The sequence below is a fragment of the Alligator mississippiensis genome, chromosome 12 (assembly GCF_030867095.1).
Source record: "Alligator mississippiensis isolate rAllMis1 chromosome 12, rAllMis1, whole genome shotgun sequence".
NCBI lineage: Eukaryota > Metazoa > Chordata > Crocodylia > Alligatoridae > Alligator > Alligator mississippiensis.
This window is the reverse complement of record NC_081835.1, coordinates 64,581,157-64,595,079: the sequence shown is the minus strand read 5'-3', so window position 1 is coordinate 64,595,079 and position 13,923 is coordinate 64,581,157. Positions and strand designations below refer to the sequence as shown.

The 13,923-nt window shown below is 48.9% G+C and overlaps 1 protein-coding gene across 10 annotated transcripts in view; it reads right to left on the bottom strand.

Moving 5' to 3' along the window:
- Positions 1 to 13,923, bottom strand: part of DAB2IP (DAB2 interacting protein) — a 318,020-nt gene that overhangs the window by 160,563 nt on the left and 143,534 nt on the right. For all 10 annotated transcript variants that reach the window (XR_002086447.2, XR_002086448.2, XM_059715709.1 and 7 more), the window contains one exon: positions 10,546 to 10,649. Coding sequence is in view for 8 of the 10 variants with exons in the window: in XM_059715709.1 (XP_059571692.1) it covers positions 10,546 to 10,649 (104 nt within the window). In the remaining 2 variants the exon portion in view is untranslated. The remainder of the gene's footprint in view (positions 1 to 10,545; positions 10,650 to 13,923) is intronic.

Here is a 13,923-nt window from a genome sequence, read left to right as displayed (position 1 = left end):
CGCGCACCTGTTAGTGCAGTATGCGGGGTCCAATCCATCAAGTCAAGTGCCTCGAGTCACAGGTGCCACCAAAGAGCCATCAGATGCCAACTGCGCCAGGCCATTTTCAACCCTGTGCCATCCACGCAGTGCAGACGGCAGGCAAAATCCTCCGCTGCAGCTGTCTGGACAGTCCCTGCCCGTGTAGAAAGACTCGCGTCTCCAGGGGTCCCAACCCCAAACCATTCGTGAGTGCTGAATCGCCCACCCCAACAGGGTTATCGATGCATTAAAAGAGAGGTAGCCCCACTGTCTGAATTCAGCAGCTGCTGTCGATAAGTCTGCACGTCTCCTCGTTCTGTGAAAGCATCCACTGGACAACCGCAAGCCCTGATGGGGAGACCTCCCTGGAACATGTTCAGTTCAAAAAGGGAAAAAAATCCATACTCTGCCATGCTATGTCCTTTCAGTGAAACAGGTCACAGCGCAATGTCTTTTATCCTGTCACTCCTGTCTCCTGTTTGATGCACATAATAAATCCGCAGTGGGTTCAGCAGCAGCTCTGTGCTGAAATCTCCCAAGCCCACATAGCCTTAACCGTGAAGGCTGCGAGAGCTCCCACAGCTGGAAGCAGCTCAGAGTTCACTTGCTAAAACTTTAAAGGCACAGGGCAGCATTCATATCACCTGATGAATTAAAAGCAATTGGCACCAGTAATACAGGTAATTAAAAATGAAAGCATCTATTTCTTTGTCCGCGTGGGACACATCTCTGCACTTCACTCGGACAGCGCAGGGACGCTCTCCGAGTCTTTCATTTTCTCTTTAGCGCCAATTCCATTTTCTGATTGACCAGCCAGCGTCAGGTAATGAAGAAACCGGCCTTTCTGTTTAAGGGCAGGTTTCTGTCATTTTTTTCTTTTAACATAAAACCTAGCTCCTGGGCCTTACCTAAGAGAATTCAGTCTGTGCGTCGCACGCAGAATGAGACAAGCCATCGCAGCACAATATGCCAGCAAATTTACATTAACAAGGCAGGTTACAGGAAATAAGGAGAGTTTTAAGTTCAACAAAAAGTGACAAAAAGTTTGGAAATGCAGGCAACGAACCTGGGCACTTTGGTCTGGGGAAGAGAGACCAGGATGCCAGACCTGCCACTCATTCACCGCTATGTGACAGCATCCATCCTAAGAAGATCCTCCTGAAGCGGCGGGGGGAATCCACAGAGGCCAGATGTAATTAGAAGCCAGTGAGGCTAATATCAGAATCAGGCACGGGGAATCAGAAAGCGAGAAAATGATTTCAGGAGACCCAGTCCTGGCGTGGCTGCGAGATCGTGATAATGATGCTTAATTCTTCCTGTCCCAGTCGTTCCATTTGTAAACTGGGAGTCATGGTACCTAGCCACGTTGATAGCATGCGTGGTGATCCCGTGATGAAAGCAAAGCATTATCTGGGGGAGATGGCCAGCCAGGTGATCACCAACAGTTCTTGCAAAACTCAAGCAACCGCATAAGCTCAAGACGACCGCACTTTTGCTTCCCGTCCCAAAAATGCCCAGAAAGGCAAAGCCTCCAGGCATCTCCCATTCCACAAAACGGTGACTGAAGCCACAGATAAATTCTCTAAGTAATTTACATATAATTTCTCGCCGCTGCTAACACTCGTTATCCAAATTCAGTTGCCGTTGACAGTTTAATGATAATAGCTTTCTGTTTATATATCATCTGTGATAATGTTCCTATTCTCCTTAAATTCAATCCCCAGTAAAAGGGGCGCTCTAATGTATGCAGCCACAGACCAAAATGATAGTAATTTTCCCTTCTAGTTGGAATGGTTTAGTAAACAATTACATTTCAATTAAAGATAGGGTGCTCACGCAGAGGGAAGCACCAGTTTGCTCCATTCAGCTCTCTCCACAATACAGGACAGCAAATTCTCCCAAGAAAAGTCAAGCTATTAAAATATAATTTCTATGAACGCATTTAGAAAAATGATTGGAAACTAAATGGCAAATTGTGTGACAAAAACTTTAAGAATCCCTTTAATATCTCACCCATAGCAGCTCTAATTGGGACGCCATCATTTAAGATTATGTTCAGTGGAGGGGAAGGGTAGAAGAGGTTTCTTGCTTTCATCTCTCCAGGTGTTTCTTTTTAGTGGTACCCTGCCATTAGCACTTAATATCTCATTCCTTGGGGAATTATAAACCAGTGAGGAGGAAGGCTAAGTTTTCAGCTTTACTAACAGCATCCTGTGAAACACAGCCCAACCGGATACTGGCAGTGCCAAGAGATGCATTAAGCGTGCAAGCAGGACAGAGGAACTCAAACCAGGAGAGGTCTGCCCGTTTCCAACTAGCAGCACCGTGTTGCCAAAGGACCTAAATGACACTGGAACAGTTTGAACTGCAGAAGCCTTTTTGAATTTTTACTAAGAAACACAAAATTCCCTTGTGTGTGTGTGTGTGTATATATATATATATATATATATATATATATATATATACATACACACACACACACACACACACACACACACACACACACACACACACACTTATATATACTAGGACGCAATCAGATCCTACAAGGACTTGGGAAGACTTTTGAGAAGAATCTTTCCAGTCAAAGAAGGTCCCTTTCCATCACCTCCCATGCAAAGATCACCAGAACACATAACATTATCATTTCTCATTCCTGTTGTGGGAGCACCTGGGAGAAGGTCTCCACTGTGCTGTAAAAACATACAACAAAGACAAATCCTGCTCTAAACAGCATGCAGTCTAGGTACAGGAAAGAGCCAAAAAGGCAGGCAGGTCGTGGAGCGCAGGGAAACAATGAGACAACACGGGTCACCACTCCTGGCAATGGCCAGATGGAGGCTGCAATTATACCACTGACTTCTGCTGTCGCTGCCTCTCTGATAAGACACCCTCCTGTTCTCTAAGCTTGCAATTAAAGAATTTTTTTTGCAAAAATCTAGTTGGTCTAATTAAGGATATGACCCCTACCATGAGTCCTGATTGCTGCTTCCTCCTCTTCTCCATGCACATTTCACTGAGCACCTAGCTTACAGGCTACATGTTTACTTCCTAGGCTGCCAGGCATCTGACTCATGATGACTTTGTCCAAACTCTTTCTTTGAAAGGAAAAATGTAGGTGGAGTTTTCCAAGAGTTTTTCACAGGTGTAGCTGCCTGGGTAGGAAGATGCGTGCAGCCAGAGGACCAGGCTTTAATGAAAGCAGTCAATAGACGGCAGCCTGCTAATGAGCTGGGAGTGAAGGAGTGACCTTCTGACACTGGGTCATCCCGTCCTAACTCACTGCCAGGTCTGTGGGTTAACTTTGGAGCCAGAGTGTTGTGTGTGCAGTGGGGTTGCTTGCTCTCCAGTCCCCCTGCTTGGTTTATTAAACAACAGCACAGGTTTCAGTCTCAACCTCTTCCCTCTGCCTCAGGACAGACCCAAGAGGGAGAAGAGGGGAGTCCAGTCCCTGCAAGGGCTTTCAACACCAGTCCAGTTATTATCACCTGTGGCCTTGGGGCTTTATGACGTGAATCCCTGCCCAATACCAACCTGACATGAGATGAGAACAACTCAGGACTGCTACTTGGCAAGACTTTAAAATGGCCATCTCTTGCTATGGGGCCCAGGGACTTACAGCCAATCACTTGATCCTGTCAGTCCCCTTGCACTCTTTTTTTTTTTCAAAATAGCAAGTCAAAAAACAGCACAAAGTGCCGTTTTTATAGACACTGTTGTCAACAGCAGGTTGGGATTCCTCGTTGGAGGGGTCTGCTGCCAGCAGATATGCAACCGTAAGAGAGAGACGCACCAAAACTTTGAACTCTGCAGGAGTCTTAGCGGACCAAGACGTGCTTCCACGACAGATTTGCTTCCGTAGATATGTCAGATCCTGTAAAACAGCCCCCAGTGACTTCAGTAGGGCCAGGATTGAACTGAAAAAGGAAAATTGAATGCATTCTCTGAATATTAGGTAATTGCTTCGGGGGCAGGAAGGAATCCCCCATTTCACGTACACTATAACTGGTCAGGGCAATGTCCACTGCTGGTTTCTTAACCAGATGCTGGCTGGAAACACTGCCTGCAGCACTGAAATCTATTTTCTTATTGCTATTCTTAGGAGGCCACTTTCAATCACTAGGATGCTGCATGTTGAATTCTTCACTGTCTTCACTGAAATATTATAGAGAAGTACTCTGGGCCACAAAGAGCCACAAAGGGAGAAGCAAAGCAAACCACACACCAAACAGCCTCCAAGGAAGCAGATAAGAGCCGCCTGGCTTTATTTTTAACATATTGCACATACTTTGGGAACTCACGCAGTCCTGACGTGTGCCTATGCTGCACAGATCTGCCAAGTCGGTCAGAATTGCATTAGTAGTGAGGGACGGTCCAACGTACAACAGCCTCAGATGAGGCAAAGCACTTCAGACCACGGGTCATAAAACTGCGTCAGAGGTTGCACTCAGCTCTGACAGCAAACGCTATGAGCACGGTGGGCTATCAGGAGGGAAAAAAAGATCTTCCCATCATAGGATGGACTGAAGATCCTCCTGACATTATACAGCAGGAAGAAACACAGCCTCTTAAAGACTGGAAAGCAGCCCTGACTTTGGGCACAGCTAACCCTTTGGATGTCGCAGACGCTGAGTATGCAGACTCATGCAAGCATAAGCACTAAACGGAAAAGGTCAGCTAGTCTCTCCCTTTTTCTCTTTGCCAGATGGAAACACTGAAATGCAGGGACGCTGAGGCTTTCTCTTTGAAGCTCCTCAAAAGCAGGGAACTTCTAGTGCTCGGCCATCGAAAGAATAAGAGACCAGCACACCCCCATCTCCTGTTCTCCGCAACCCGCCGCAGGAGCCTGAGCAGAAACTCAACCAATTCCTTGGACTGACTGGCAAACTGCAGCATGGGGAGGGGGTGTTTCCACCCTCCCTTGGCTTGAGTTTCAAGCAAATGAAAGTGCAACACAGAGGAAAAAAAAAGCCAAATCCATTGGCTCCCGAACACCCGGATCCCTTGGAGACTCGGCAGCAGAAGGATGGAGATGTCAGGGAAGAACAATCAGCTGTAAAATATGAAAAGCTTACGACATCAAAACCTACAAGCAGCAGGCTCAAAAGTAATAATCCCATTACTACTAAACTAAAGCACTAATTACTATTCCCAGTGGCAGGAGTGGACTGACTGCTAATGTTCCTCTTCTGGTTAATGAAGGAAGGTGAGGCAGAATATATTTCTTCTGGCTGACATCTGCTGAAATGTGGGTGGCCATAAAAACTATGCATGTAATGAAGCCATTCATATTAATGGAAGTAACATTCTGAGGGCTGAGCAGAAGCAGAAGTTCGATGATAGAGTACGGTCCTGCACAGAAGATGAATGCTAGACCCGACTCTGTGTAGGGCCGATGTACTGATACTTCCCTACAGAAGATGGAGCCCAAAGCGGGCCACTACACCATAGACAAGCCGTGTCGACAGAATAGCCTGAACTGGCTAAAGATTGGGAATGACATGATTGAAAACACAATTCATGACACCACCTCTTGGAGCAAGGATAAGGAGAAACAGAGGTCTATTTTCATTGACCATGCGTAAGCATTAAAGGGACCCCATTCCCATGTAATGCATAAACACTGAAGGGACCCCAGTGCAGTGAAGGTGCGGTGCTTGAGGATCAGACGTACAACTCACCACGGTGCAGGGAGTTTGAGCCTCCTGCTGTAAAAATAGCAGAGACCAAGAAGCAACACGGGTTTCGGGTTCGTTTTCTTTTCTATTTTCTTCTGCATGATTCACCCCGAGTTTGAGACAGGGAAGTAAGCTGACTATCAGACAGACTAGTTGTCCACGCAGCCTGCACCCACCAAGCTGAGGACTGCAGGGTTTTGGAAAGAAATTCAGTTCTCTTGGCAGGGAAGCGACGTGGACATCACCAGACTGATGTCAGAGGGAAAGTACTTTCACATGTGCTGATCCCTCTGGGTTTAGACCTAATTGAGCACAGCCTGCACCATCCCAGCACCTTGAGCACAGACTGTTACAGAAATGCAGCGCCTCCGCCCCACCTGCTGGGAATCCTAACAAATAGCCCAGGCCCTGTTCACCGACTTTGCTGTTTGCCATTAATTAGGTAGCTCACAGTACTTAACAGAACACACAAAAAACAAAGGATCAATGTTTCCAGGCCCAGACAAACAGGATATACCTGGCAGCAGTGCAGCACAGAGAGGTGGTGAGCGAGGGGGGCAGTGTAGATAACTGTCCAGGTCGTGTTTTTTGAAAGAGAAATGTGAAAGAAAGCAGAGCACGGGTAATTAGCTTACAAGGAGGCATGGCGGAGGTGCAAAGTGGAGAACAGGAAACGGAGATTAAGGAAGCCATTAGAAGGGGGATGCAGAGGACAGCAAGGGGCAAGGTAGGGAAAGAAGAGGTGCAGTGTCAGCGAGGTAAGGAGAAGCAGGACAGCTGGGACGTGCAGACGAAAGTCCTAGCTCTGCTTGCTCCCCTCTCCTGAGCTCGTGTTTGCAGGCATGACACAGTCCACACTGTCTGTGCAGCCCCTACCGGGTGTCACAGTGGTGCAGTTCAGGCTGCGACTGGGGAAAAAGAGGCAGGAGCTTCAATAAGGGTTCAGTTTTCTTACAGTAGCACAAGTTGGAACAAGGGGAAGAGAAACAGGAAATATAGCTAGCAGCAGTGAATGCCATGGACTTAAATCTGTCTGAATTCCCTTCAGAGGTTCCCGGAAAGCCCCACGATGGTTCTAGTGATTTTTGGCAAAGCTATTTTGTACAGCGGAGACAGTGCCTTTCCTTTACAAGCCTAGAACAGCCAAAAGTAGGTGATGTTTCCAGTAGGAGATCAGCTCTGCAAGCTTGGAAATTCCCTGGCTTGAACAGGAATTTAGCTGGGGCCAGTGCTTATCAAGTTTTGCTCTAACTTAACTCTTCAGACTACCAGTGTAAGGGTCTAAGACTCCTTTAGCTCCGTGTGTACTCATCCCATTGTGTCTGCAAAGTGTAGCTGTGTTTGACCAGCTTAGATATAGGAACTGTATTTCATAGAATCACAGACAACGGGGGCTGGAAGGGAGCTCAGGCGGTCACATCTAGTGCAACCCCCTGCTCCAAGCAGGACCAGCCCCAACTCCATCATCCCAGCCAAGGCTTTGTCTACCCGAGTTTTCAACACCTCCAAGGATGGAGACTGCACCACCTCTCTGGGTCACCTGGTCCAGTGCTTCACCACCCTCCTAGGGAGAGAGTTTTTTCTAATACCCAACCTCAACTTGCCTTGCTGCAGCTTGAGCCCATTGCTCCTTGTCCTGTCATCTGCCCTCACTGAGAACAGTCCAGCTCCATCCTCTCTGCAACCCCCTGCAGAGAGCTGAAGGCTGCTATTCAACCCCCCTCAGTCTTCCTCCCAGACTAAATAAACCCAGTTCCCTCAGCCTCTCCTCATCAGTCACGTTCCCCAAGTCCCGAAACATTTCCATTGCCTTCACTACCTTTGATTGCTGGACTCCATTGTGTCCACATCCTTTCTGTAGTGGGGGGCCCAAAACTGGACACCGGACTCCAGATGTGGCCTCCCCAGTGCTGAATAGAGGGGAAGAATCACTTCCTTTGATCCTATGACCTCTCCCAAAAAAGGGAGAAGTATAGGTCCTCTGTTTGTACACTCTGGACCTAGCATGAGGTAGAGTTCAGTTGCTACAGCTGTCAAGTCTAAATTAGTAACTTAGCTTATATTGGGATACATAACTGGAGAATGCTTACTTATATACGTGCTATATATATAGAAATGGCTTGCATTAAGGCACAAATTTACACACATTAATGTATTCCCATTTCACATGGCCTTCCACCTCACCTGAGGGTCTAAAAATGCTTTTCAAACATTCTCCCCATTATTCCCAGTTTGGAGAGGAAGGAACTACAACTGGACCTGGACAGGTCACAGGGGTGGGTGGATGAGAATAGGATGGGATTCAACACTGACAAGTGCAAGGTGCTGCACCTGGGGGGGAAGAACCAGCAGCAGACCTACAGGCTGGGGAACTCCCTTCTTGTCAGTGCAGAGGCAGAAAAGGATCTTGGAGTCATTATTGATTCCAAGATGAATATGGGCTGCCACTGTAGGGACGCGGTCAGGAAGGCTAACCGCACCTTGTCATGCATCCACAGATGCATCACGAACAGGTCCAGGCTCCCCCTCTATGCGAGATTGGACTTGATGATCTGCTCAGGTCCCTTCCAACCCTACCAACTATGAAACTATGAACTAAGGCAGTGGAGTGAAACAACGTACCCCAAACTGACAGACCCAGTCAGTGGCAATGCCAAAAAGAGAAAGAAAAGTTACTTACCTATACAGAAACGGCAGTGCTTCCAATTGTATTGCGCACTATCATATGTACACCGACTACCGTACATATATTTACTCTACTCCTAATGGTCACGAGGTGCATATCCATTCAGAATTGTGTGTGTGTGTGTGTATGTATATATATATATATATATATATATATGGATATAGATATGGATATGGATAAGCACTCAGAAAAATAACTCGGGTCTTCTTTTGCGCAGTCATTGCTCTAACCGTTGCCATGGCCACCAGGTAGCAATTACTATATGAATGATACAGTACAGATATATACGCATATGCTTGCATATATGATAGCTGTGGAGTGTGCGGGCCCACATACACTCATAAAATTAGAGTTTACATATGCAAAACAGGCTCTTTCAATCTACCAGGGCTGCAAGCATCAGTGCATACTTTTGCAAGCAAAATCAGGGATGCTCCCATTTTTTGAGTTTGTGCCATTAGGTTTTCTTTTCTGTCTCTAGCTAAGTGCCCCATGGAGTGCCCAGGCCTGTACAGCCCATGTGGCAGACAGAGAAAGTATGTACTCAGCTCTGCCTCTCTCGTACAAACAAATACCTGTGCACAGTGTTATGCAGCGTGCAACAGCCACATCCCTGTTGAAAACGTGCCCTTCAACGTGCCTCGGTCAGCGCTGAGATCAAGTCCGTATCTCTGGCTGTTTACACTTTAAGCATATGCCCTCTTTAGAAAGCACCTGAAAATATTTCTTTCATAAATTATTACTACTGGAGGTTGCCCTCAGCTGATTATGAATCCTGCCCTCCTTTACACACATGTTCCTTATTCATTAAGCAGAAGCAGGTCCAGGGTGAGGATGCATTTAAAAAAATTGGCGTCTCTGGCTGGATCATTATTGCCTACTTTAAAAACAGTTTATTTTGCTCCCACTGTTGTACCTCCATTTGTCAACAAAGCGGGAGCCCGAACTAACTAATGACCAGGATTTTATCTTATTCTTTATGGAAGCCAGTCCCACAGGTGGGAAGTGATAAATCTATGTCAGAAGACTACCAAAAAAATAAATAAATCTACAGGATGCGAGAGAGAGGAGCTAAGCCAGCGAGGGCCACGGAGGGGGACAGTGCAGGGACCTCTTGCAAATTTTAATGTAAGAAGAAATGAAGATGGTTCGGGCCAAATCCGATTCCCACCAGTCAGGCAGCTTCAGCAATCCTGTTCCTCCCTGTCCGACTCACTGAAAAACGAATAATGTGTCTACCTGTGCAACGCACTTACATCTTAGCCTCAGAAATAACTCACATGCGGCAGTGAGGAGGAAGGGGACCAGCCCCTCTCTCCCACTAATGCTTTTTTCAAGGACTCGAGCAGGTGGGGACCTAGCACCTAGACACAGGTCTAATCTGGCCCTTTCATTTTAGACCTCACGAGGCAAGACAAGGGCTTCCTACAGATAGCATCCGGCACACAACTCTAACCCTATAGCCACACAGAGGCTCGTCCCAGCATGGGTACTTGTCTGGGCCAAGTCTGCCTTTGGCTTTTGTAGAGGACTTGCTGTCAGCTGTGCTTCCCTCCTCCCTCCAGGTAAGGCTATTCCACCATGGGGCTCAGGCTTGGCTCTGCCACTAGCTCACGGTATGACCTCTGGCAAATCTCTTTGCTTCTTTGGGCTTCCCCGTCCCTTGGTGCGACAGGGATGCAACACTAGCGCCCTACTCCTGAGCGGCGCCCTTCTGAAACACGTCAGGTGTCTGCGCACCTCGGTCATAGGCCGCTGTACACAAGGATGCACCGATGCACAGCGATGCCCTAAAAGACAATGGTGGAGGAAATCAGTAGAGATCTGTTTCTTGCTCAGTGGGAGGGAGTCTCGTCTCCTCCATGTGTTCAGAGCGAGGAGCAAGGAGAACAGGCTGTACTGTGCAGCACCAGACTGAAGCACGCCCTGATGCATATGCTGTGCTTCAAAGCATTCACAGGTGAACTCGCACAAACAAAGCACCGTGGCAAATCTAGTGAGCTTACCGGGAAGTCATAGACGTCCACTGGCTGCTCAGAGTAGCTATTAACTGCACGTTTACTTAAAAATAGGCCACCACACGTCACCCTCAACTCCACCTCTGCTCTGAGGATGCAGACCAAACCCCGAGAGGGGATGAAGTTGGAAGGAGATACTCACCGTGACCCGGAACGGCGTGGTCGCGGTGGGCTCCATGGTGGGGTTTTTCTCCGTGACCCCGCTGGGCATGCTGCGCCTCTGCCCGGATCTGTCCGGGGGGGACTCTGCGAACAGCAAAGAAGGGAAAGGACAATTAGTCGAACACACAGGACCTCAGGGCAGCATAGGGATGGATGTAAACTGTGGGGACGTTAGGCATGGCTTCCTCCTTTCAGACGCGCTTGCAAAGAAACTCCGCCGTGCTTGCTCCTGTTCCACAGGCAGCTTAGTGCACGTTTCGACAACAGGACTTTCCTACTCACAATGACACCCCCGCGAGGCCGGCGTTACCACTCCTCCCATTCTGGAGATTGGCAAGGAGAACAGGTACAGAAGCTAAGCGGCAGTCATACACAAGTTACAGATCCATGCACATGCAGGCTGGGCAGAAGCAGCTGCTGGGGTCAAAAGCACAACTCTGAACTTCCGAGTTCCCTTCCTAACTCTGCCAGTGACTTGCTTCGTGAATGGAAACGAGCTCTCTGACCCCTCTAGGTCTCGGTTTCCCACCGTGGGTAGGGACACGCGCCTCTCTGGCAGGGAGGATGCTGAAGCAGGACTCGGGAGAGCCGACAGGGTGTTGTGGGAGACCTGGAGGGAAGGGTCCCGAGAGAGGCGCAGAGCTGGAACCAACCTGTGGTGCTTTGCCAGGTATATGCACAACCCCCGTCTGCAGCACCGAAGGCTGCAGGGAAGTGGCTGTATGAGCGAAGTGCCACAGGAGGGTGCTGGTGCTTTACCTGCACTCCAGACCTCTCCACGCAGCTCTTGCTTTGCATTGTTAAAGCACCAGCGGGGCACCCCGGCCTGTCCAGGGATGACGCAGTCTGCAGACAAGGACCTAAAGAATCTGCCAAAGATTCATAGGGAAGGCAAGTGTCTTTAAACACTCTGACAGCTAGAAATAATGGGCCAGCCCTGTTAATGAATACAGCTGGAGCCCACATGCATGGGGCAAAAAAGCAGAGAGATCTATGCAAACCCTATTAGCAATTCACCTCCATTTTTCTAGCGCTCAGAGAGGGCGCGCTGGATGCTTTGAGCTCTGCCGGCTCCTGCCCTCCCGTGGCAGCGCATGCCTCCAGCCCGGAGGCACTGTGGGATCACAGCCACTTCTGCACAAAGGGAGACTTTTCAGAAGAGGCGGCGGTGATACTCCCAGCCCATTCCCGCCCGGCAACAAGCTTCTCGCAGCGGAGCAGAAAGGGAACAAACAGCAAACCAGGCTTTACATCGCCTGGCCAGGTGCAAACTTGGTCAAACTGCCCGTCTTCTGCGGGGTCTTTGGTTGCTCTTGCTCTGACCCCAGGGAAGGTAGAGGCTCTTTCAGCAAACCTGCCCTTCAGCAGGGAAGCAGGCACTGGAGAGCGGCATCAACTCAGAGGCGCCTTTCTCCATGATCTGAGAACCAGGTGGCACTTGAATGAATAAAGTGCGTTTAAAGCCTCGAGAGAAGCACCCGGCACTTCAAGGGAAACAGTGACGAACAAGTGTTTGGAAATGGAAAGCAAGAGGCCTCCTTTTTGCAGGGATGGAGACAGAAGCCGGGCGCACGTCGCCGCGTGATCCTCTAGCGGTCCTTTTGGACCGCCGAGCAGTCGGCTTGACACGTGCTCCGCATCGGTGCAGCGGAGCGGTCAGCAGGGAGGGTAACCCGGTCCACAGCATCGGAGGAGGACACTAGGTCAGGTTTAGGACACTTTGTCTGAAACGTGACCAAGCCACACGCAGCCAAATACACGGCTAGACACTGCTAAGCGCCTCGCAAACGAATGGAAGCAGAGCTGGGTTTTTCAGTAATCTGTTTTATTAGATCTACTGAATAGGTGGGAAAGATGCTAGGTCAAGCTTCTGGGAACAAAGCGACTTGAGGGAGGGCACTGTGTGCCTCCAAACTACTGAGCTGGTCCAATAAAAGATATTACCAAAAATCCCTTGCTTCTTGAATACTTCCTGAGCTATCCTGGCTACAACAGCCCTCCAACCTTGCTCGCAAATGAATGCCTCTTAGGTACACAGGGGAGGAAGTGGATGAACTGAAAACCGAGACGACAAATTTTATTACGACCTCAACTCTGAAGGGCTCTTTTATTTGTTCACATCCACTGGGGCTGGAACTTTACTTAGCCAGATCGCTCCCTTTCTACAGCCTGTTGTTATAAAACCACATTACGCTCTTTGTGTTACTCAACTAACAAATCTCAGCGGCCTGGAGAATCCCCCAGGACTTGCGAAAGGGAAGAGCGCCTGAAAGAGCTGTCCTGGCATTTACTAAACAATTTAGCATCCAAGCAAAAGAAAGGGGTGCCTCAGAGCGAGGCCAAAGAGGAGCTGCTTCACCGGGCTGCCCCATTTCTAAAACGACCAGTGTAAAGAAAATGAAAAGAAACGCACCAGGTGCGAATATCATTCGAGTACAAGATTTTGCAGGCAACCCCTCTGCTCACAAATAGGATGACGTTGTGGCGCGAGGCAAGACTTTTTGTGGGCGATCTCTTTTATCGGAAGATATCACCCACAAAAATTCTGGCCTCTTGAGTATTTCTGGGGCCATCGAGGCAAAAATCCTCACTTCGACACTACCATGATGTTACTGCAACTCATGGCTGGGAATGACAGGTGGCTTGAAGAAAAACCCCCGTTTGCAAAGGGAAATCCCTGGCGTGCTGTGCTAGAGGGAGGCAACCGAAACTGGAAGAAGCCGCGCTTCTGAATGTCTGCAACAACACGCCTCACATAACTAATGCAACTTAAAGGCCCTTTGTTCGCCCATCCTCTGCCCTCATCACGTGGGCAACGTGCAATTTGCCGCAATCGGGTGCTGGCAAGGGCTCTCGCCAGTGCCCTTGGCTGGACCGGGGGAGAAGTGAATAACGGCCGCAATCCCATGGGATGCTTGCCGAGAAGCAAAATAAACCGCTGCAGAGGGACAGACCGTGAGACTCTTGCTACGCACCAGGGCCAGCTCAGTGATATCTTCATGGCCTGGGACGCCCATCCCAAATCCCGGCAGCAGCTAATTCATAGCACGGAGAACCCCGTGCCCAAACTTTGAGCGAGCCGCTGCTTTCTTTGCAGAACGAGTCCCACGGCGTTCCCACCTCTCCCGCCGATGCTCCCACATTCTGGGGTCAGAGCCCTTTTCTGGACTGCCACGAAGAAGCCGCTTGTTACCGCTGTGAACCCACTCTCCAAGCGGCAACACGGGAGCTGAAGAGGCTGTTTTGTATGTATTGACCCATCAGAGCAATGAATGGGCATATTATAAACCACTTCTCATGCAGGCAGCTTGAGCATGGGAGTGGAGGGGCTAAACTAAAAACAGCAGCAAGAAACCCC